Below are 23,418 nucleotides of genomic sequence, written 5' to 3'. Positions count from 1 at the left end.
CTGAGGTGGGACTTAGGTGCCACCTGGGTCACTTTGGGGTCCAGAGATGGGTTTTGGGTGGCCTTTAGGTGCCACTTAGTCAACTTTGGGGTCACAGGATGGGTTTTGGGGTCCTGAGGTGGGACTTAGGTGCCACCTGGGTCACTTTGGGGTCCCAAGATGGGTTTTGGGGTGCTGGGGTGGGACTTTGGGTGCCACCTGGGTCACTTTGGGGTCCAGAGATGGGTTTTGGGGTCCTGAGACAGGACTTTGGGTGCCACCTAGTCAACTTTGGGGTCCCACGATGGGTTTTGGGTGGCCTTTAGGTGCCACCAAGCTCACTTTGGGGTCCCAATATGGGTTTTGGGGTCCCAAGGTGGCCTTTGGGTGCCACCTGGGTCACTTTGGGGTCCCAAGATGGGTTTTGGGGTCCTGAGGTGGGACTTAGGTGCCACCTAGGTCACATTGGGGTCCAGAGATGGGTTTTGGGTGGCCTTTAGGTGCCACTTAGTCAACTTTGGGGTCACAGGATGGGTTTTGGGGTCCTGAGATGGGACTTAGGTGCCACCTGGGTCACTTTGGGGTCCCCAGATGGGTTTTGGGTGGCCTTTAGGTGCCACCAAGCTCACTTTGGGGTCCCAATATGGGTTTTGGGGTCCTGGGGTGGGACTTAGGTGCCACCTGGGTCACTTTGGGGTCCAGAGATGGGTTTTGGGGTCCTGAGACAGGACTTAGGTGCCACCTAGTCAACTTTGGGGTCCCACGATGGGTTTTGGGTGGCCTTTAGGTGCCACCTGGCCTCACTTTGGGGTCCAGAGATGGGTTTTGGGGTCCCACAATGGGTTTTCGGGTCCCACGATGGGTTTTGGGTGCCACCAAGCTCACTTTGGGGTACCACGATGGGTTTTGGGGTCCTGAGATAGGACTTAGGTGCCACCTAGTCAACTTTGGGGTCCCACGATGGGTTTTGGGGTCCTGAGGTGGCCTTTAGGTGCCATGTGGCTTCACTTCGGGGTCCCCAGATGGGTTTTGGGGTCCCACGATGGGTTTTGGGGTCCCAAGATGGGTTTTGGGTGCCACCAAGCTCACTTTGGGGTCCCACGATGGGTTTTGGGTGCCACCTAGTCAACTTTGGGGTCCCACGATGGGTTTTGGGGCAGCAGCACGCGCTCCGGCCGCCCCACGGCCGCTGCCCCACGGCGGTCGCCCCGCTTTGGGGTCCCTCCCCCCACCTCGTGTGTGTGTCCCCCCCCCTCCCCGCTTCCCCCCAGGCCGTTTCCAGTTCCGGGAGGAGGCGGCGCTGGAGGCGGCGCTGGCCGGGGGGCTGGTGGCCCTGCGCTACGTGGACGACGTGGGGCGCCCCACGGCCGAGTACCCGCTGAACCCCAGCGGGGCGGCGGGGGCGGTGGCGGGGCTCTGCTCGCCCTGCGGCCGTCACCTGGGCCTCATGCCCCACCCCGAGCGCGCCGTGCGGCCCTGGCAGTGGCCCTGGTGGCCCCCCGAGTGGCCCCGGCGCCCCACGGCGCCCTGGCTGCGCCTCTTCCAGAACGCCCGCGAGTGGTGCCTGCGCTTCCCCCACGGCGAGCCGTGACCCACGGACGGACCCACGGATGGACCTGACCCACGGATGGACCTACGGAGAGAGCCTTGACCCACGGATGGACCTCAACCATGGAGAGATCCATGGAGAGACCCACGGACTGACCCACGGATGGACCTACGGAGAGCCTTGACCCACGGATGGACCCACGGATGGACCTGACCCACGGATGGACCTACAGAGAGCCTTGACCCACGGATGGACCTCAATCATGGAGAGATCCATGGAGAGACCCACGGATGGACCCACGGATGGACCTACGGAGAGCCTTGACCCATGGATGGACCCACGGATGGACCCACAGAGAGCCTTGACCCACGGATGGACCTCAACCATGGAGAGATCCATGGAGAGACCCACGGACTGACCCACGGATGGACCTGACCCACGGATGGACCTCAACCATGGACAGATCCATGGAGAGACCCACGGACTGACCCACGGATGGACCCATGGATGGACCTGACCCACAGACGGACCTCAACCATGGAGAGACCCATGGAGAGACCTGAACCTTGGACAGACCCATAGACAGACCCATGGAGAGCCTTGACCCACTGATGGACCCATGGATGGACCTACGGAGAGCCTTGACCCATGGATGGACCCACGGGACCTACGGAGAGCCTTGACCCATGGATGGACCCACGGATGGACCCACAGAGAGCCTTGACCCACGAATGGACCTCAACCATGGAGAGACCCATGGACGGACCAAAAGACAGACCCACAGAGTGCCTTGACCCACAGCCTGGAGAGACCCATGGACAAACCCACAGACAGACCCACGGAGAGCCCTGACCCACAGACAGACGTGAACCATGGAGAGACCCATGGAGAGACCCACGGACAGGACAACGGACTGCCCCATGGACAGACCCATGGAGTGCCTTGACCCACGGACAGAGCTGAACCACGGAGAGACCCATGGAGAGACCCACAGATGGACCCATGGACTGACCCACGGAGAGCCCTGACCCACGGATGGACCTGAACCATGGAGAGACCCATGGACTGACCCACAGACAGCCTTGACCCATGGACAGACCTGAACCATGGAGAGACCCATGGAGAGACCCATGGATGGACCCACGGACAGCCTTGACCCATGGACAGACCTGAACCATGGAGAGATCCATGGAGAGACCCATGGACGGACCAACGGACAGACCCACAGAGAGACCAATGGACAGTCTTGACCCACAGACAGAGGTGAACCATGGACAGACCCATGGACGGACCCACGGACTGACCCACGGAGAGCCCTGACCCACGGACGGACCTGAACCATGAAGAGATCCATGGAGAGACCAACGGACAGACCCATAGACAGACCCACGGAGTGCCTTGACCCACGGACGGACCTCAACCATGGAGAGATCCATGGAGAGACCCACGGACGGACCCATGGAGAGCCTTGACCCACGGATGGACCTGAACCATGAAGAGACCCATGGAGAGACCCATGGATGGACCTACAGAGTGCCTTGACCCACGGACAGCCCTGACCCACAGCCAGACCCACGGACAGCCCTGACCCACAGCCAGCCCTGACCCATAGACAGACCCAGGGACAGACCCACGGCCAGCCCCGACCCACAGCCACCTGCCCCCTCCCCTGTCCCCCATCCCCCCCCAGCACCCCACAGAGGCTCCACCCCCCCAGACACCCCCTGACCAATGAGAGCTGAGCCATGCCTCCCCCCCAGCCAATGAGGAACCAGGACATGGCGGGGGGGCGGGGCCTTTAATAAACAGCTATAAAGTGCCACGTGGGGGGCAGGAGTCGCTGGGGGGCCCGGACGCCTGGGCCCCTGGGGGGGAGGGTGTCACGCGGGGACAGGGACACGGGTGGGACACGGGAGGACACGTGTGGGGACACGGGACATGGAGGGACATGGGGGGGACGTAGGGGGACACGGGAGGACACGCATGGGGACACGTGGGGACATAGGGGGACATGTGGGGGGACACGGGAGGACACACATGACATGGGACACGTGTGGAGATGGGACACGGGGACACACGTGTGGGGACATGGGGGGACACAGGAGGGGACCCACGGGGACATCCATGGGGACATCCATGGGGCCACGGGCCGGCGGTGGCAGTGGCGTCCCCGTCACACCGTCCACTTGAGGCACCTGCGGGGACAGGACGGGGGTGAGGACGAGTCCCCGAGGCCACCACCCGGCCACCAACCCCGTGTCCCCGTGCTGTGCTGTGTCCCTGGGCTGGTGGCCCTGTCCCACGTGTCCCCGGGCTGGTGGCCCTGTCCCACGTGTCCCCATATCCCCTTCCTGCACGTCCTAGGACATCCCCAGCCCCACATCCCCACGGGTCCCTGGGCTGGTGGCCCCATGTCCCACATGTCCCCATGTCCCCCAATGTCCCCATGTCCCCATCCTACATCTCCTGGTGTCATCCCCAGCCCCACGTCCCCGCAGGTTCCTGGGCTGGTGACCCTGTCCTATATGTCCCCGTGTCCCCCCATGTCCCTTGGTGTCCCCATCCTGCACCTCCTGGCACATCCCCAGCCCCACGTCCCCATAGGGCCCTGTCCCCTGTGTCCCTGGGCTGGTGGCCCCATCCCACGTGTCTGCATGTCCCTCAATGTCCCCATGTCCCCTGTGGGATGGGGACACCATCTCCTGGTGTCATCCCCAGCCCCACGTCCCCACATGTCCCTGGGCTGGTGGCACCATGTCCCCCTGTGTCCCCATGTCCCCCCATGTCCCCTCATGTCCCCATCCTACATTTCCTGGTGCATCCCCAGCCCCACGTCCCCACGTGTCCCTGGGCTGGTGGCCCCATGTCCCCCCATGTCCCCATGTCCCCCCAGGTCCCCCCATGTCCCTTGGTGTCCCCATCCTGCATCTCCTGGTGCATCCCCAGCCCCACGTCCCCATGGGTCCCTGGGCTGGTGGCACCATGTCCCATGTGTCCCCATGTCCCCCAATGTCCCCTCATGTCCCCATCCTACATGTCCTGGGACATCCACAGCCCCACGTCCCCACGTGTCCCTGGGCTGGTGTCCCCATGTCCCCCCATGTCCCCATGTCCCTTGTGGGATTGGGACACCATCTCCTGGTGTCATCCCCAGCCCCACGTCCCCACATGTCCCTGGGCTGGTGGCCCTGTCCTGTATGTCCCCATGTCCCCCCATGTCCCCAGGTCCCCCCAGGTCCCCCCATGTCCCTTGGTGTCCCCATCCTGCATCTCCTGGTGCATCCCCAGCCCCACGTCCCCACGTGTCCCTGGGCTGGTGGCCCCATGTCCCCCCATGTCCCCATGTCCCCCCAGGTCCCCCCATGTCCCTTGGTGTCCCCATCCTGCATCTCCTGGTGCATCCCCAGCCCCACGTCCCCGTGGGTCCCTGGGCTGGTGGCACCATGTCCCCCCATGTCCCCATGTCCCCCCAGGTCCCCCCACGTCCCTTGGTGTCCCCATCCTGCATCTCCTGGTGCATCCCCAGCCCCACGTCCCCACGTGTCCCTGGGCTGGTGGCCCCATGTCCCCCCATGTCCCCATGTCCCCCCAGGTCCCCCCATGTCCCTTGGTGTCCCCATCCTGCATCTCCTGGTGCATCCCCAGCCCCACGTCCCCATGGGTCCCTGGGCTGGTGGCACCATGTCCCATGTGTCCCCATGTCCCCCAATGTCCCCTCATGTCCCCATCCTACATCTCCTGGTGTCATCCCCAGCCCCACGTCCCCGCAGGTTCCTGGGCTGGTGGCCCTGTCCTATATGTCCCCGTGTCCCCCCATGTCCCTTGGTGTCCCCATCCTGCACCTCCTGGCACATCCCCAGCCCCACGTCCCCATAGGGCCCTGTCCCCTGTGTCCCTGGGCTGGTGGCACCATCCCACATGTCCCCATGTCCCCCTGTGTCCCCATGTCCCTTGTAGGATGGGGACACCATCTCCTGGTGTCATCCCCAGCCCCACGTCCCCATGGGTCCCTGGGCTGGTGGCACCATGTCCCCCCGTGTCCCCATGTCCCCCCATGTCCCCTCATGTCCCCATCCTACATTTCCTGGTGCATCCCCAGCCCCACGTCCCCACGTGTCCCTGGGCTGGTGGCCCCATGTCCCCCCATGTCCCCATGTCCCCCCAGGTCCCCCCATGTCCCTTGGTGTCCCCATCCTGCATCTCCTGGTGCATCCCCAGCCCCACGTCCCCATGGGTCCCTGGGCTGGTGGCACCATGTCCCATGTGTCCCCATGTCCCCCAATGTCCCCTCATGTCCCCATCCTACATGTCCTGGGACATCCACAGCCCCACGTCCGCACGTGTCCCTGGGCTGGTGTCCCCATGTCCCCCCATGTCCCCATGTCCCTTGTGGGATTGGGACACCATCTCCTGGTGTCATCCCCAGCCCCACGTCCCCACATGTCCCTGGGCTGGTGGCCCTGTCCTGTATGTCCCCATGTCCCCCCATGTCCCCAGGTCCCCCCATGTCCCTTGGTGTCCCCATCCTGCATCTCCTGGTGCATCCCCAGCCCCACGTCCCCACGTGTCCCTGGGCTGGTGGCCCCATGTCCCCCCATGTCCCCATGTCCCCCCATGTCCCCATGTCCCTTGGTGTCCCCATCCTGCATCTCCTGGTGCATCCCCAGCCCCACGTCCCCATGGGTCCCTGGGCTGGTGGCACCATGTCCCACGTGTCCCCATGTCCCCCCATGTCCCCCCATGTCCCCATCCTACATTTCCTGGTGCATCCCCAGCCCCACGTCCCCACGTGTCCCTGGGCTGGTGGCCCCATGTCCCCATGTCCCCCCAGGTCCCCCCATGTCCCTTGGTGTCCCCATCCTGCATCTCCTGGTGCATCCCCAGCCCCACGTCCCCATGGGTCCCTGGGCTGGTGGCACCATGTCCCATGTGTCCCCATGTCCCCCAATGTCCCCTCATGTCCCCATCCTACATGTCCTGGGACATCCACAGCCCCACGTCCCCACGTGTCCCTGGGCTGGTGGCCCCATGTCCCCCCATGTCCCCATGTCCCCTGTGGGATTGGGACACCATCTCCTGGTGTCATCCCCAGCCCCACGTCCCCACATGTCCCTGGGCTGGTGGCCCCATGTCCCCATGTCCCCCCATGTCCCCCCAGGTCCCCCCATGTCCCTTGGTGTCCCCATCCTGCATCTCCTGGTGCATCCCCAGCCCCACGTCCCCATGGGTCCCTGGGCTGGTGGCCCCATCCCACATGTCCCCATGTCCCCCAATGTCCCCTCATGTCCCCATCCTACATGTCCTGGGACATCCACAGCCCCACGTCCGCACGTGTCCCTGGGCTGGTGGCCCCATGTCCCCCCATGTCCCCATGTCCCCTGTGGGATTGGGACACCATCTCCTGGTGTCATCCCCAGCCCCACGTCCCCATGGGTCCCTGGGCTGGTGGCCCTGTCCTGTATGTCCCCATGTCCCCCCATGTCCCCATGTCCCCCCATGTCCCCACGTCCCTTGGTGTCCCCATCCTGCATCTCCTGGTGCATCCCCAGCCCCACGTCCCCATGGGTCCCTGGGCTGGTGGCCCCATCCCACGTGTCCCCATGTCCCCCCATGTCCCCATCCTACATCTCCTGGGACATCCCCAGCCCCACGTCCCCACGTGTCCCTGGGCTGGTGGCCCCATGTCCCCCCATGTCCCCATGTCCCCCCATGTCCCCACGTCCCCGTGGTACCTACCAGGTGTCCCTGGGGATGCTCAGCCCTGTCATCCCCCCCCCCACGTCCCCGTGGGCACCCCGGGACGTCCCCACGTGGCTGCCCCCCACCCGTGGGCGCCCCAGGACGTCCCCACGGGTGCCCCCCACCCCCGGGTGCCCCCCACGCCGTACCGGGTGTCCTGGTGGGTGCCGAGGCAGCGGCTGGAGCAGTACCGGGCGCCGCAGCAGACGCAGGTGTAGGCGGCCGGGAAGCCGCAGACGGCGCAGAAGGGTCGCTGGGGCCGGCGCGAGGGGCCGGCGCAGGCCGACACGTAGTTGGGGCCCTCGGCGGCGCTCAGGTTCTGCGGGGGGGGGAGCCGGGGGGGTCAGCGCAGGTCCCCGCGGGTGCCCCCGTCCCTAGGTGCGACGCTGGTGCCCGAAACTGCGGCGGGAGCGCCCGAAACGGCGGCGGCGGCGCCCAAAATGGCGGCGTCGGCGCCCAAAATGGCACCAGGAGCACCTCAAACGTCATGAGCGTCCAAAGTTGCATCAACAGCACCCAAAACTGCACCATCAGCACCCAAAATGGCACCAGGAGCACCTCAAACGTCATGAGCGTCCAAAGTTGCATCAATAGTAGCCAAAACTGCACCATCAGCACCCAAAATGGCACCAGGAGCACCTCAAACTTCATGAGCGTCCAAAGTTGCATCAACAGCACCCAAAACTGCACCATCGGCACCCAAAACGGCACCAGGAGCACCTCAAACGTCATGAGCGTCCAGAGTTGCATCAACAGCACCCAAAACTGCACCATAGACACCCAAAACGGTGTTGCCAGCACCCAAAATGGCGTCGTCGGCGCCCAAAATGGCACCAGGAGCACCTCAAACGTCATGAGCGTCCAAAGTTGCATCAACAGCACCCAAAACTGCACCATCGGCACCCAAAACGGCACCAGGAGCACCTCAAACTTCATGAGCGTCCAAAGTTGCATCAACAGCACCCAAAACTACACCAGGAGCACCCAAAACGGCACCAGGAGCACCTCAAACTTCATGAGCATCCAGAGTTGCGTCGCCAGCACCCAAAACGGCACCAGGAGCACCCAAAACGGCACCAGGAGCACCTCAAACTTCATGAGCATCCAAAGTTGCATCAACAGCACCCAAAACTGCGCCATAGACACCCAAAACGGCACCAGGAGCACCTCAAACTTCATGAGCGTCCAAAGTTGCATCGCCAGCACCCAAAACTGCACCATCAGCACCCAAAATGACACCAGGAGCACCTCAACCTTCATGAACATCCAAAGTTGCATCACCAGCACCCAAAACTGCGCCATCAGCACCCAAAATGGCACCAGGAGCACCTCAAACTTCATGAGCGTCCAGAGTTGCATCACCAGCACCCAAAACGGCACCATCAGCACCCAAAATGGCATTGCCAGCACCCAAAACGGCACCATCGGCACCCAAAACGGCACCAGGAGCACCTCAAACTTCATGAACACCCAAAACTGCACCATGAACACCTGAAACGGCATCACCAGCACCCAGAGCTGCACCATCAGCACCCAAAGTGGCACCAGGAGCACCTGAAACTTCAGGAACATCTAAAGTTGCATCACCAGCACCCAAAGCTGCACCATGAGCACCCAAAATGGCATCGTCGGCACCCAAAATGGTGGTGTCAGAGCCCAAAATGGCACCAGGAGCACCTCAAACTTCATGAACACCCAGAGTTGCATCACCAGCACCCAAAACTGCACCATCAGCACCCAAAACGGCACCATCGGCACCCAAAATGGCACCAGGAGCACCTCAAACTTCAGGAACATCCAAAGTTGCATCACCAGCACCCAAAACTGCGCAAGGAGCACCCAAAACTGCGCCAGGAGCACCCAAAACGGTGTCGCCAGCACCCGAAATGGCGTCGTCAGCGCTCAAAACGGCACCAGGAGCACCTAAAGCTTCATGAGCACCCAAAACTGCGCCATGAGCGCCCAAAACGGCACCAGGAGCGCCCAAAACGGCACCAGGAGCGCCCAAAATGGCGTTACCAGCACCCAAAACACCACCAGGAGCACCCAAAACTGCACCAGAAGCACCTCAAACTTCATGAACAACCAAAATTGCATCATGAACACCCAAAACAGTGTCGCCAGCACCCAAAACGGCACCATGAGCACCCAAAGCTTCATGAACACCCAAAGCTGCACCACCAGGACCCAAAACTGCACCATGAGCACCCAAAACTGCACCGCCAGCACCCAAAACTGCAAAGCCAGCACCCAAAACCTGCCCCACCAGCACCTAAATCTGCACCATAAACACCCAAAGCTGCACCCAGAGCACCCAAAACGGTGTCACCAGCACCCAAAACTGCACGATGAGCACCCAAAATGGTGTCACCAGCACCCAAAGCTGCACCACCAGCACCCAAACCCTCATGAGCACCCAAAATGGTGTCACCAGCACCCAAACCTGCCCAGGACACCCCCAAAGCCGCCCCGCCAGCCCCCACGTCCCCCCCCCCAATATCCCCAGCTGCCCCATGGGGACCCCAGTGTCCCCCATGTCCCCCCCCATATCGCCCCCAGCCCCCAGCTGCCCCATGGGGACCCCAGTGTCCCCCCCGACCCCAATGTCCCCCCACGTCCCCATAGGGACACCAGTGTCCCCTCCATGTCCCCATGGGGACCTCCGTGTCTCCCCCAGACCCCTATGTGCCCCCATGTCCCCCCACATGTCCCCCATGACCCCCCCCACCCCCAGCTGCCCCATGGGGACCCCAGTGTCCCCCCCCAGACCCCCATGTGCCCCCATGTCCCCATGGGGACCCCAGTGTCCCCACATGTCCCCCTGGGGACCCTCATGTCCCCCCGTGTCCCCCCATGTCCCCATGGGGACCCCTGTGTCCCCCCCCGTGTCCCCCCATGTCCCCAGCTGCCCCATGGGGACCTCAGTGTCCCCCCCAGACCCCAATGTCCCCCCACGTCCCCATAGGGACCTCAGTGTCCCCTTCATGTCCCCCCATGTCCCCCCCAATGTCCCCCACATGACCCTGGTGTCTCCCATGCCCCCCCCAATGTCCCCCTCCAGGTCCCCATGTGCCCCCATGTCCCTCTGGGGACCCTCATGTCCCCCCGTGTCCCCCCATGTCCCCATGGGGACCCCAGCATCACCCCATGTCCCCAATGTCCCCTGTGTCCCCCCGTGTCCCAAGCTGCCCCATGGGGACCCCCGTGTCCCCCCATGTCCCCAATGTCCCCCCATGTCCCAAGCTGCCCCATGGGGACCCCAGCATCCCCCCATGTCCCCAATGTCCCCCCGTGTCCCCCCCATATCCCAAGCTGCCCCATGGGGACCCCCGTGTCCCCCCATGTCCCCAATGTCCCCCCGTGTCCCAAGCTGCCCCATGGGGACCCCCGTGTCCCCCCATGTCCCCAATGTCCCCCCATGTCCCAAGCTGCCCCATGGGGACCCCCGTGTCCCCCCATGTCCCCAATGTCCCCCCGTGTCCCAAGCTGCCCCATGGGGACCCCCGTGTCCCCCCATGTCCCCAATGTTCCCCCATGTCCCAAGCTGCCCCATGGGGACCCCAATGTCCCCAATGTCCCCATGGGGACCCCAGCATCCCCCCATGTCCCCAATGTCCCCCGTGTCCCCCCGTGTCCCAAGCTGCCCCATGCGGACCCCGGTGTCCCCCCATGTCCCCAATGTCCCCCTGTGTCCCCCCATGTCCCAAGCTGCCCCATGGGGACCCCAATGTCCCCAATGTCCCCATGGGGACCCCAGCATCCCCCCATGTCCCCAATGTCCCCCGTGTCCCCCCATGTCCCCAATGTCCCCCCGTGTCCCAAGCTGCCCCATGGGGACCCCCGTGTCCCCCCATGTCCCCAATGTCCCCCCATGTCCCAAGCTGCCCCATGGGGACCCCCGTGTCCCCCCATGTCCCCAATGTCCCCCCATGTCCCAAGCTGCCCCATGGGGACCCCCGTGTCCCCCCATGCCCCCAATGTCCCCAATGTCCCCCCGTGTCCCAAGCTGCCCCATGGGGACCCCCGTGTCCCCCCATGTCCCCAATGTCCCCAACGTCCCCCCCCGTGTCCCAAGCTGCCCCATGGGGACCCCCGTGTCCCCCCATGTCCCCAATGTCCCCCCATGTCCCAAGCTGCCCCATGGGGACCCCAGCATCCCCCCATGTCCCCAACGTCCCCCCCGTGTCCCCCCATGTCCCCAATGTCCCCCGTGTCCCAAGCTGCCCCATGGGGACTCCCGTGTCCCCCCATGTCCCCAATGTCCCCCCATGTCCCAAGCTGCCCCATGGGGACCCCAATGTCCCCAATGTCCCCATGGCGACCCCAGCATCCCCCCACGTCCCCAATGTCCCCCGTGTCCCCCCATGTCCCCAATGTCCCCAACGTCCCCCCCGTGTCCCCCCATATCCCCAATGTCCCCAACGTCCCCCCCGTGTCCCCAGTGTCCCCAATGTCCCCCCCGCGTCCCCACCTGCTCCTCCAGCAGCGCCTGGAAGTTCTTGCGGAAGCGCAGCTTGAAGTGGTCGCCCCGCGTCTTCTTCTTCTTCTTCCCTGCCGCGAGACCCCCCCCCGCGTGGGGCCCAGGCGTCCGGGGGGCCCAGGTGTCCGGGGGGCCGGGTGCTCCCCCCCCCACTCCCCCCACCCAGGTGGCACCCAAACCCTCCCCCCCCCCCCCCCGCCTGGGGATCCAGGGATGCGGGTGCTGTCGCTACCCGCGGTGGGGCCCAGGCGTCCGGGGGCCCAGGCGTCCGGGAGGCTCCTGAACCCCCCAACTAGGGGCCCAGGCGTCCGGGGGGGCCCCAACGCCCCCGAACTGGGGGCCCAGGCATCCGGGGACCCCCAACACCCCCAAACTGGGGGCCCAGGTGTCCGGGGGGGCACCTGAACCCCCCCAACTAGGGGCCCAGGTGTCCGGGGGGGCCCCAACACCCCCAAACTTGGGGCCCAGGTGTCCGGGGGGGCCCAAACGCCCCCAAACTGGGGGCCCAGGCGTCCGGGGGGGCCCAAACGCCCCCAAACTGGGGGCCCAGGAGTCCGGGGGGGCCCCTGAACCCCCCCCACTAGGGGCCCAGGCGTCCGGGGACCCCCAACACCCCCAAACTGGGGGCCCAGGTGTCCGGGGGGGCCCCAACACCCCCAAACTGGGGGCCCAGGTGTCCGGGGGGGCACCTGAACCCCCCCAACTAGGGGCCCAGGTGTCCGGGGGGGCCCCAACACCCCCAAACTGGGGGCCCAGGTGTCCGGGGGTCCCTGAACCCCCCCACCAGGGGCCCAGGCATCCGGGGGGGCCCAAACGCCCCCAAACTGGGGGCCCAGGTGTCCGGGGGGCCCTGAACACCCCCCAAACTGGGGGCCCAGGCGTCCGGGGGGGCCCGGACACCCTCCCACTAGCAGCCCAGGCGTCCGGGGGGGCCCCAACGCCCCCAAACTGGGGGCCCAGGCATCCGGGGGGGCCCGGACACCCCCCCACTAGGGGCCCAGGCGTCCGGGGGGTCCCCAAACCCCCCCCACTAGGGGCCCAGGCGTCCGGGGCTCCCCCCAGGGGCCCAGGCATCCCTGGCAGGGGCCCAGGCGTCCCCCTCCCCACCCCCAGGGGCCCAGGCGTCCCCGAGGGGCCCAGGCGTCCCCTTCCCCGCACCCAGGGGCCCAGGCGTCCCCCCCCCACCACCCAAGGGCCCAGGCGTCCCCGAGGGGCCCAGGCATCCCCCAGGGGCCCAGGCGTCCCCCCGAGGGGCCCAGGCGTCCCCACCTGTCTCGGCGGTGTCGGCCAAGCGGGGCAGGCGCTTGCCGGGCCGCGGGGGCCCAGGCGTCCCCTTCCCCGCACCCAGGGGCCCAGGCGTCCCCCCACCACCACCCAAGGGCCCAGGCGTCCCCGAGGGGCCCAGGCGTCCCCCCGAGGGGCCCAGGCATCCCCACCTGTCTCGGCGGTGTCGGCGAAGTGGGGCAGGCGCTTGCCGGGCCGCGGGGGCCCAGGCATCCCCTTCCCCGCACCCAGGGGCCCAGGCGTCCCCCCACCACCACCCAAGGGCCCAGGCGTCCCCGAGGGGCCCAGGCATCCCCCAGGGGCCCAGGCGTCCCCCCGAGGGGCCCAGGCGTCCCCATCTGTCTCGGCGGTGTCGGCCAAGCGAGGCAGGTGCTTGCCGGGCCGCGGGGGCCCAGGCGTCCCCCCCTGCACCCAGGGGCCCAGGCGTCCCCCCACCACCACCCAAGGGCCCAGGCGTCCCCCCGAGGGGCCCAGGCGTCCCCACCTGTCTCGGCGGTGTCGGCGAAGTGGGGCAGGCGCTTGCCGGGCCGCGGCAGCCCGGCCTGGGGGTCGTCGCCGAAGTTGTCGTTCTCCAGCGCCTCGAGCTGCCGGTTGAGGCGACGCTGGCGGGTGGCGCGGTCGAGCACCCGGCGCTGCGCCGCCTCCGGGCCGCGGCCTGGGCGAGGGCACCCCGGGGTGGGCACCCTAGCGTGGGCACCCCCGAACCGGCACCCCAAAACCCGGCACCCAAAACCCGGCACCCAAAACCGGGACCCAAAAACCGGGACCCCAAAAACCGGGACCCAAAAGCGGGACCCCAAAAACCAGCACCCAAAACACGGACCCCAAAAACCGGCACCCAAAAACCGGGACCCCAAAACCAGCACCCAAAACCAGGAGCCCAAAAACTGGGACTCCAAAAACCAGCACCCAAAAACTGGGACCCCAAAAACCAGCACCCAAAAACTGGGACCCCAAAAACCGGCACCCAAAAACCGGGACCCCAAAAACCAGCACCCAAAACACGGACCCCAAAAACCGGCACCCCAAAACCAGCACCCAAAACCAGGAGCCCAAAAACTGGGACTCCAAAAACCAGCACCCAAAAACTGGGACCCCAAAAACCAGCACCCAAAAACCAGCACCCATAACTGGAACCCCAAAACCCGGCACCCAAAACCAGAACCCAAAAACCGGGACCCCAAAAACCGGGACCCCAAAAACCGGGACCCATAACTGTAACCCCAAAAACAGCACCCAAAACCAGCACCCCCAAACTGGCACCCATAACTAGGACCCCAAAGATCAGCACCCAAAACCGGCACCCGAAAGCCAGGACCCCAAAAACCAGCACCCAAAACCAGGAGCCCAAAAACTGGGACTCCAAAAACTGGCACCCAAAAACTGGGACCCCAAAAACCAGCACCCAAAACACGGACCCCAAAAACCGGCACCCAAAAACCGGGACCCCAAAAACCGGCACCCAAAACCGGGACCCCAAAACTGGCACCCATAACTGGGACCCCAAAACCAGCACCCAAAACCAGCACCCCCCAAACTGGCACCCATAACTAGGACCCCAAAGATCAGCACCCAAAACCGGCACCCAAAAGCCAGGACCCCAAAAACCAGCACCCAAAACCGGCACCCCAAAACCGGGACCCCGAGCGGTCGAGGTGCCACTGCGGCGCCCGGTCGAGCACCCGGCGCTGCGCCGCCTCCAGGCCGCGGCCTGGGCGAGGGCACCCCGGGGTGGGCACCCTAGTGTGGGCACCCCCGAACCGGCACCCCAAAAACCGGCACCCAAAACCCGGCACCCCAAAACCAGGACCCAAAAACTGGGACCCCAAAATCCGGGACCCAAAAACCGGGACCCCAAAAACCAGCACCCAAAAACCGGGACCCCAAAAACCAGCACCCAAAAACTGGGACCCCAAAAACCGGCACCCAAAAACCGGGACCCCAAAAACCAGCACCCAAAACCGGGACCCCAAAAACCGGCACCCAAAACCGGGACCCCAAAACTGGCACCCATAACTGGGACCCCAAAAACCAGCACCCAAAACCAGCACCCCCCAAACTGGCACCCATAACTAGGACCCCAAAGATCAGCACCCAAAACCGGCACCCAAAAGCCAGGACCCCAAAAACGAGCACCCAAAACCAGGAGCCCAAAAACTGGGACTCCAAAAACTGGCACCCAAAAACTGGGACCCCAAAAACCAGCACCCAAAACACGGACCCCAAAAACCGGCACCCAAAAACCGGGACCCCAAAAACCGGCACCCAAAACCGGCACCCAAAAACCGGCACCCAAAAACCGGCACCCATAACTGGGACCCCAAAAACCAGCACCCAAAACCAGCACCCCCCAAACTGGCACCCATAACTAGGACCCCAAAGATCAGCACCCAAAACCAGCACCCGAAAGCCAGGACCCCAAAAACCAGCACCCAAAACCGGCACCCCAAAACCGGGACCCCGAGCGGTCGAGGTGCCACTGCGGCGCCCGGTCGAGCACCCGGCGCTGCGCCGCCTCCGGGCCGCGGCCTGGGCGAGGGCACCCCGGGGTGGGCACCCTAGTGTGGGCACCCCCGAACCGGCACCCCAAAAACCGGCACCCAAAACCCGGACCCCAAAAACCAGCACCCAAAACCCGGGACCCCAAAAAACAGCACCCAAAACCGGGACCCCAAAAACTGGGACTCCAAAAACTGGCACCCAAAAACCGGGACCCCAAAAAACAGCACCCAAAACCGGCACCCCAAAAACTGGGACTCCAAAAACTGGCACCCAAAAACCGGGACCCCAAAAACCAGCACCCAAAACCCGGACCCCAAAAACTGGCACCCAAAAACCGGGACCCCAAAACCAGCACCCAAAACCAGGAGCCCAAAAACTGGGACTCCAAAAACCAGCACCCAAAACCGGGACCCCAAAACTGGCACCCCAAAAACTGGCACCCATAACTGGGACCCCAAAGATCAGCACCCATAACTGGCACCCCAAAAACCAGGACCCCCAAACTGGCACCCCAAAAACCGGCATCCATAACTGGGACCCCAAAACCCGGCACCCATAACTGGGACCCCAAAAACCTGGCACCCAAAACCGGGACCCCAAAAATCAGCACCCCAAAACCGGGACCCCAAAAATCGGAACCCCAAAACCAAGAACCAAAACCGGCACCCCAAAGCCGGGACCCCACAAATGGGCACCCATAACTGGGACCCCAAAAACCAGCACCCAAAACCAGCACCCATAACTGGAACCCCAAAGATCGGCACCCAAAACCGGCACCCAAAATCCTGGCACCCTAAAAATTGGGATCCCAAAATCGGCACCCATAACTGGAACCCCAAAGATTGGCACCCAAAACCGGCACCCAAAATCCTGGCACCCTAAAAATTGGGATCCCAAAATCGGCACCCATAACTGGAACCCCAAAGATTGGCACCCAAAACCGGCACCCCAAAAAAGAGCATCCCAAAAACCAGCACCCATAACTGGGGCCCCAAAAAACAGCACCCCAAAAAACAGCACCCATAACTGTAACCCCAAAAACCAGCACCCCCGAAACTGACACCTATAACTAGGACCCCAAAGATCAGCACCCAAAACCGGCACCCGAAAGCCAGGACCCCAAAAACCAGCACCCAAAACCGGCACCCCAAAACCGGGACCCCGAGCGGTCGAGGTGCCGCTGCGGCGCCCGGTCGAGCACCCGGCGCTGCGCTGCCTCCGGGCCGCGGCCTGGGCGAGGGCACCCCGGGGTGGGCACCCAGCGGGGCCACCCCCAAACCAGCACCCCAAAAACCAGCACCCAAAACCCGGAGCCCAAAAACCGGCACCCCAAAATTGGGACTCTAAAATTCAGCACCCAAAACCGGCACCCCAAAAAATCAGCACCCGTAACTGGGACCCCCAAGCTGGCACCCATAAGTGGGAGCCCAAAAATCGGCACCCATAACCGGGACCCCAAAAACCGGGACCCCAAAAACCAGCACCCAAAAACCGGGACCCCAAAAACCAGCACCCAAAACCGGGACCCAAAACCGGGACCCCAAAAACCAGCACCCAAAAACCGGGACCCCGAAACCGGCACCCCAAAAAGCAGCACCCATAGCCGGCACCCAAAAACTGGCACCCGAAAACCAGCACCCCAAAAACCAGCACCCAAAACTGGGACCCCAAAACCAGGACCACAAAAACTGGCACCCAAAACCGGCACGCCAAAATAGGGTCGCAGTTATGGGTGCCAGTTTGGGGTGCCCCAAAGATCAGCACCCATAGCTGGCACCCCAAAACCGGACCCCCCGAACCAGCACCCCAAAAAACGGCACCCATAACTGGCACCCCAAAAAATGGGACCCCAAAAACCTGGACCCAAAACCGGGACCCCAAAAACCAGGACCCCCAAAACCGGGACCCCCAAAAAGCAGCACCCATAACTGGGACCCCAAATTGGGACCCCAAAGATCAGCACCCATAACGGGCACCCCAAAACCGAGACCCCGAAACCGGCACCCCAAAAACCGGCACCCATAACTGGGACCCCAAAATCCGGCACCCCAAAACCGGACCCCCAAACTGGTACCCCAAAAACCAGCACCCATAATTGGCACCCCAAAAATCGGCACCCTAAACCGGCACCCCAAAAACCAGGACCCAAAATCAGCACCCGTAACTGGCACCCCAAAAATTGGGATCCCAGAACTGGCACCTATAAGTGGGACCCCCAGAACCAGCACCCAAAGACCGGGACCCCAAAAACTAGGACCCCAAAACCAGCACCCCCCCAAACTGGCACCCATAATCGGGACCCCAAAAACGAGCACCCAAAGCTGGCACCCCAAATACCGGGACCCCAAAAACCCAGCACCCAAAACCGGGACCCCAAAACCCAGCACCCATAACTGGGACCCCAAAACCGAGACCCCCCAAACCGGCACCCACAACCGGCCCCCCAAACCCAGAACCCCCAAAACCGGCACCCAAAACAGCACCCCAAAAACCGGCCCCCCCAAATCGGCACCCAAACCCGGGACCCCCCAACCCGGGACCCCCCAAACCGGGACCCCCCAAACCCGGGACCCCCAAAATGGCCCCCCCAAACCCCGCACCCATAACTGGGACCCCCAAACCCGCCCCGGGCCCGGCGCTGCCGGTACCTGACACCTTCTTCTCCACCATGTTGCCCCGCCGCGCTCAGGCCCCGCCTCCGAGCGGGCGACGCCGCTTCCGCCGTCGCTTCCGCCCTCGCCTGCCGTCACTTCCGCCCTCGCCTGCCGTCACTTCCGCCCTCTCCTGCCGTCACTTCCGCCCTCGCCCGTCGCCGCTTCCGCCCTCACCCGAAGCCGCCGCTTCAGCCCTTGCCCGCGGCCACTTCCGCCCTCGACGACGGCCACTTCCGCCTTTGACTGCCGCCGCTTCCGCCCTCACCCGCCGCCGCTTCCGCCCTCACCCGCCGCCGCTTCCGCCCTCACCCGCCGCCGCCATCTCGCGCGCCTGCGCCGCCACTTCCGCCATTTCGGGTGCCGCCCCCTCCTCCGGCCCCGCAGCCCCGCCCCTGGGCGGATCGCCCCGCCCTCTCCCTCCGGCCCCGCCCCCCGCGGCCCCGCCCCCGCGGCCCGGGCAACGTGGCAGCGGCGGGCGCGGAGCCCCGCCCCGTCGGCGCGGATTGGCCGCGCGGCGGCGGAGGGGGCGGGGCGGCGGGCGCGGATTGGGCGGCGCCGCGGGGGGGGGGGGCGCCGCGCTGCCGCCATGGCGCCGCTCGCTGCCCTGCTGCCGCCGCTGCTCCTCGGCCTCCTGCTGCCGCCGCCGCCGCCGGCCGCCGCCGAGTCCGCCCCGCTCAGCGCCGGTGAGAGCGGGGGGGCCGGGGGGGGGCCGGGGAGTCACGTGGGAGGGATCAGGGGGCACCGGGAGGGGCTGGGGGGGTCACGGAGGGGGGGTCAGGGGTCACCGGGAGGATCAGGGGTCATGGGGAGGGGTCAGGGGTCACCGGGAGGGGCTGGGGGGGTCACGGAGGGGGGGACAGGGGTCACCGGGAGGGTCAGGGGTCACGGGGAAGGATCAGGGGTCACCGGGAGGGGGCGGGGGGTTATGGAGGGGGGGACTGAGAGTCCCCGGGAGGGTCAGAGGTCACGGGGGAGGGGCCAGGGGGTCACCGGGAGGGGCTGGGTGGGGTCACGGGGGGGTCGGGGGTCACCGAGAGGGTCAGATGTCATGGGGGTGGGTCAAGGGGCACCGGGGGGGGGGTTATGGGTCATGGGGGAGGGGCCCGGGGGCACCGGGAGGGGCTGGGGGGGGATCACAGAGCTGGGTCGGGGGGTCACCAGCAGGGTCAGGGGTCACTGAGAGGGTCAGGGGTCACCGGCAGGAGCCGGGGGGTCACGGAGGGGGGGTCAGGGGTCACCGGGAGGGTCAGGGGTCACTGGAGGGGGTGGGGAGGTCATGGTGGGGGGGGTTAGGGGGCACCAGGAGGGGTCAGAGGTCACCAGGAGGGGCTGGGGGGGTCACTGAGAGGGTCAGGGGTCACCGGCAGGAGCCGGGGCGTCACGGGGGGGTCAGGGGTCACCGGGGGGTCAGGGGCCACCGGGGGGGGGTCAGGGGTCACCCTGCAACAGCCCCCCCCCCCGGGCTGCTCCTTGGAGGGGGGGGCCCAGGCATCCAGACACCCCTTCGCCCCCCCCCAAGCAGGGCCCAGGCGTCCGGGCTCCCCTCCCCCACCCCCCACGGGGGGGCCCAGGCGTCCGGGTGCTCACGGCCCCCCCCGTCCCCCCGTCCCCCCCCCGCAGAGCAGCTGCTGGTGGTGACGGTGGCCACGGAGGCCACCGAGGGCTACGAGCGCTTCCTGCGCTCCGCCCGGCACTTCAACTACTCCCTGCAGGTGGGGACCCCCCCGTGCCCCCCCCCGGGTCCCCTCGGGTCCCCTCAGGTCCCTTTGTGTCCCCTCATGTCCCTCCGACTCCCCTCACGTCCCCTTCCACCCCCCCGGGTCCTCCCATATCCCCCTGGGTCCCCCTATGTCCCTCCGTGTCCCCCCCCCATGTTCTCCCGGGTCTCCATGTGTCCCCTCATGTCCCCTCAGGTCCCTTTGTGTCCCCTTGGGTCCCCCTAGGTCCCCCCCCCGGGTCCCCTCATGTTCCCTTGTGTCCCACAAAGTCCCCCCACATCCCCCTGTGTCCCCCCCGGGGCCCCCTGTGTCCCCTTGTGTCCCCCCCAAGTCCCCTTGTGTCCCCCTAAGTCCCCTCAGGTCCCCCCCCATGTCCCCTTGTGTCCCTTTGCATCCCCTTGTGTCCCCCCCCGGGTCCCCTCACATCCCCCCAGGTCCCTTTGTGTCCCCCTAGGTCCCCTCAGGTCCCCCCACATCCCCCCAGGTCCCCTAATGTCCCCCCCCAGGTCCCTTTGTGTCTTCCTGCGTCCCCTCCATGTCCCCTCATGTCCCTTCACACCCCCTATGTTCCCTCTATGTCCCCCTGTGTCCCCTCGGGGTCCCCCCAGGTCCCCTCAGGGCCCCCATGTCCCCCCCCATGTCCCTTTGTGCCCCCCCCACATCCCCCCTGGGTCCCCTCACGTCCCCCTATGTCCCCCTGCGTCCCCCTGTGTCCCTTCGGGTCTCCCCAGGTCCCCTTGTGTCCCCCCGGCGTCCTCTCGTGTCCCCCCCCGGGTCCCTTCCCATCCCCTCGTGTCCCCCCCTTGTCCCCCCTCCATCCCCTCGTGTCCCCTTGCATCCCCCCATGTCCCCGCCATGTCCCCCCCGTGTCCCCTCGTGTCCCCGCAGCCCCCGGGGCTGGGCCTGGCCACGCAGGGGACATGGCCATGGCGTGGGGTGGCCACATTCCCCTGTGTCCCCTCTTGTCCCTTTGTGTCCCCTTGTGTCCCCCCCATGTCCTTGGGGACCCTGGGGGTGGTCTGGCCACGGGGGGGGACGTGGCCATGGCGTGGGGTGGCCACGACGTCCCCCCGTGTCCCCTCATGTCCCCACGTGTCCTCGGAGACCATGGCCTGGCTACGGGGGTGGCATGTCCCCATGTCCCCACGGTGTCCCCAGGGCTGGACCAGACATGGCGGGGGGGGACGTGGCCATGGGGGTGGCGTGTCCCCATGTCCCCACAGTGTCCCCGGCGCTGGGCCAGGCGTGGCGGGGGGGGACGTGGCCATGGGGGTGGCGTGTCCCCATGTCCCCACGGTGTCCCCGGGGCTGGACCAGACGTGGCGGGGGGGGGACGTGGCCATGGGGGTGGCGTGTCCCCATGTCCCCACGGTGTCCCCGGGGCTGGACCAGACGTGGCGGGGGGGGGACGTGGCCATGGGGGTGGCGTGTCCCCATGTCCCCACAGTGTCCCCGGCGCTGGGCCAGGCGTGGCGGGGGGGGACGTGGCCATGGGGGTGGTGTGTCCCCATGTCCCCACGGTGTCCCCAGGGCTGGACCAGGCGTGGCGGGGGGGGACGTGGCCATGGGGGTGGTGTGTCCCCATGTCCCCATGTCCCCACGGTGTCCCCGGGGCTGGGCCAGGCGTGGCGGAGCGGGGAGGTGACACGTGGCCGCGGGGGTGACGCGTCCCCCCCCGTGTCCCCGCAGACGCTGGGCCTGGGCCAGGCGTGGCGGGGGGGGGACGTGGCCCACACCGTGGGCGGGGGGCAGAAGGTGCGGTGGCTCAAGGCCGCCATGGCCCCCCTGGGCGCCCGCGAGGACCTCGTGGTGCTCTTCGTGGACAGGTGGGTGTTGGGGACATGGGACGTGGGGGACACAGGAGCCTGGGGGCACCCTTGGGTGCTCTGGGGGGGACGGGAGACCCTGGGGTGGGTGGAGGGTCCCTGGGGTGGTCGGGGGCCCCTTGGGTGCTCTGGGGGGGACGGGAGACCCTAGGGTGGGTGGAGGGTCCCTGGGGTGGTTGGGGACCCTTGGGTGCTCTGGGGGAGACGGGAGACCCTGGGGTGGGTGGAGGGTCCCTGGGGTGGTTGGGGGCCCCTTGGGTGCTCTTGGGTGGGACGGGAGACCCTGGGGTGGGTGGAGGGTCCCTGGGGTGGTCGGGGCCCCTTGGGTGCTCTTGGTTGGGACAGGAGACCCTGGGGATGGTGGAGGGTCCTGGTGGGTGGTGGGGGCCCCTTGGGTGCTCTTGGGTGGGACAGGAGACCCTGGGGTGGGTAAAGGGTCCTGGTGGGTGATGGGGGACCCTTGGGTGCTCTTGGGTGGGACAGGAGACCCTGGGGATGGTGGAGGATCCCTGGGGTGTTTGGGGGCCCCTTGGGTGCTCTTGGGTGGGACAGGAGACCCTGGGGATGGTGGAGGGTCCCTGGGGTGGTGGGGGCCCCTTGGGTGCTCTTGGGTGGGACAGGAGACCCTGGGGATGGTGGAGGGTCCTGGTGGGTGGTGGGGGACCCTTGGGTGCTCTTGGGTGGGACAGGAGACCCTGGGGATGGTGGAGGGTCCTGGTGGGTGTTTGGGGCCCCTTGGGTGCTCTTGGTTGGGACAGGAGACCCTGGGGTGGGTGGAGGGTCCCTGGGGTGGTGGGGGCCCCTTGGGTGCTCTTGGGTGGGACAGGAGACCCAGGGGTGGGTGGAGGGTCCTGGTGGGTGGTGGGGGACCCTTGGGTGCTCTTGGGTGGGACAGGAGACCCTGGGGTGGGTGGAGGGTCCCTGGGGTGGTGGGGGCCCCTTGGGTGCTCTTGGGTGGGACAGGAGACCCTGGGGTGGGTGGAGGGTCCCTGGGGTGGTGGGGGCCCCTTGGGTGCTCTTGGGTGGGACAGGAGACCCTGGAGTGGGTGGAGGGTCCCTGGGGTGGTGGGGGCCCCTTGGGTGCTCTTGGGTGGGACAGGAGACCCTGGGGTGGGTGGAGGGTCCCTGGGGTGGTGGGGGCCCCTTGGGTGCTCTTGGGTGGGACAGGAGACCCTGGGGTGGGTGGAGGGTCCCTGGGGTGTTTGGGGGACCCTTGGGTGCTCTTGGGTGGGACAGGAGACCCTGGGGTGGGTGGAGGGTCCCTGGGGTGGTGGGGGACCCTTGGGTGCTCTTGGGTGGGACAGGAGACCCTGGGGTGGGTGGAGGGTCCCTGGGGTGGTGGGGGCCCCTTGGGTGCTCTTGGGTGGGACAGGAGACCCAGGGGTGGGTGGAGGGTCCTGGTGGGTGGTGGGGGACCCTTGGGTGCTCTTGGGTGGGACAGGAGACCCTGGGGTGGGTGGAGGGTCCCTGGGGTGGTTGGGGCCCCTTGGGTGCTCTTGGGTGGGACAGGAGACCCTGGGGTGGGTGGAGGGTCCCGGGGTGTTTGGGGGCCCCTTGGGTGCTCTTGGGTGGGACAGGAGACCCTGGGGTGGGTGGAGGGTCCCTGGGGTGGTGGGGGACCCTTGGGTGCTCTTGGGTGGGACAGGAGACCCTGGGGTAGGTGGAGTGTCCTGGTGGGTGATGGGGG

General features: G+C 66.3%; 3 protein-coding genes across 9 annotated transcripts in view; 2 read left to right on the top strand and 1 right to left on the bottom strand.

The window, feature by feature from the left end:
• Positions 1–3,350, top strand: part of LOC112980861 (phosphoribosylformylglycinamidine synthase) — a 59,976-nt gene extending 56,626 nt beyond the window's left edge. Inside the window, exons 29-31 of one of the 7 annotated variants that reach the window (XR_010386546.1) lie at positions 1,251–1,612; positions 1,726–1,754; positions 1,907–3,350. Coding sequence is in view for 3 of the 7 variants with exons in the window: in XM_064503766.1 (XP_064359836.1) it covers positions 1,251–1,570 (320 nt within the window). In the remaining 4 variants the exon portion in view is untranslated. Of the gene's footprint in view, positions 1–1,250 lie in introns of all 7 variants that reach the window. The other 6 variants (XR_010386545.1, XR_010386544.1, XR_010386543.1 and 3 more) reach the window with 6 other exon arrangements.
• On the bottom strand, positions 3,308–18,296 carry LOC135325763 (zinc finger HIT domain-containing protein 1-like). Its single transcript, XM_064503768.1, has 5 exons — positions 18,182–18,296; positions 13,516–13,686; positions 11,739–11,818; positions 7,417–7,586; positions 3,308–3,723 (listed from the first exon to the last, which is right to left on the bottom strand). The coding sequence occupies exons 1-5, from the start codon at positions 18,201–18,203 to the stop codon at positions 3,702–3,704; spliced, it is 465 nt and encodes a 154-aa protein (XP_064359838.1). The 5' UTR covers positions 18,204–18,296; the 3' UTR covers positions 3,308–3,701.
• A 428-nt stretch (positions 18,297–18,724) lies between these two features.
• Positions 18,725–23,418, top strand: part of LOC135325761 (multifunctional procollagen lysine hydroxylase and glycosyltransferase LH3-like) — a 30,340-nt gene continuing 25,646 nt past the window's right edge. The window contains exons 1-3 of the mRNA XM_064503762.1: positions 18,725–18,870; positions 19,808–19,899; positions 21,595–21,731. Of these exons, the coding sequence (XP_064359832.1) occupies positions 18,774–18,870; positions 19,808–19,899; positions 21,595–21,731 (326 nt within the window). The 5' untranslated portion in view covers positions 18,725–18,773. The remainder of the gene's footprint in view (positions 18,871–19,807; positions 19,900–21,594; positions 21,732–23,418) is intronic.

The sequence above is a fragment of the Dromaius novaehollandiae genome, unplaced genomic scaffold, assembly GCF_036370855.1.
Source record: "Dromaius novaehollandiae isolate bDroNov1 unplaced genomic scaffold, bDroNov1.hap1 HAP1_SCAFFOLD_117, whole genome shotgun sequence".
Classification (NCBI taxonomy): domain Eukaryota; kingdom Metazoa; phylum Chordata; class Aves; order Casuariiformes; family Dromaiidae; genus Dromaius; species Dromaius novaehollandiae.
The sequence above is the reverse complement of the archived record's forward strand: the minus strand, read 5'-3'. Positions and strand labels throughout refer to the sequence as shown.

What these genes read in the sequence shown, in the direction of transcription:
- LOC135325763 (XM_064503768.1), bottom strand. Translation starts at nt 18,203, where the DNA reads ATGGTGGAGAAGAAGGTGTCAG. An exon ending in GGTGGAGAAGAAGGTGTCAG is followed by an intron (nt 13,687 to 18,181) that starts GTACCGGCAGCG and finishes GCCCTCGCCCAG; the next exon opens with GCCGCGGCCCGGAGGCGGCG. An exon ending in CGCCGACACCGCCGAGACAG is followed by an intron (nt 11,819 to 13,515) that starts GTGGGGACGCCT and finishes GTCTCGCGGCAG; the next exon opens with GGAAGAAGAAGAAGAAGACG.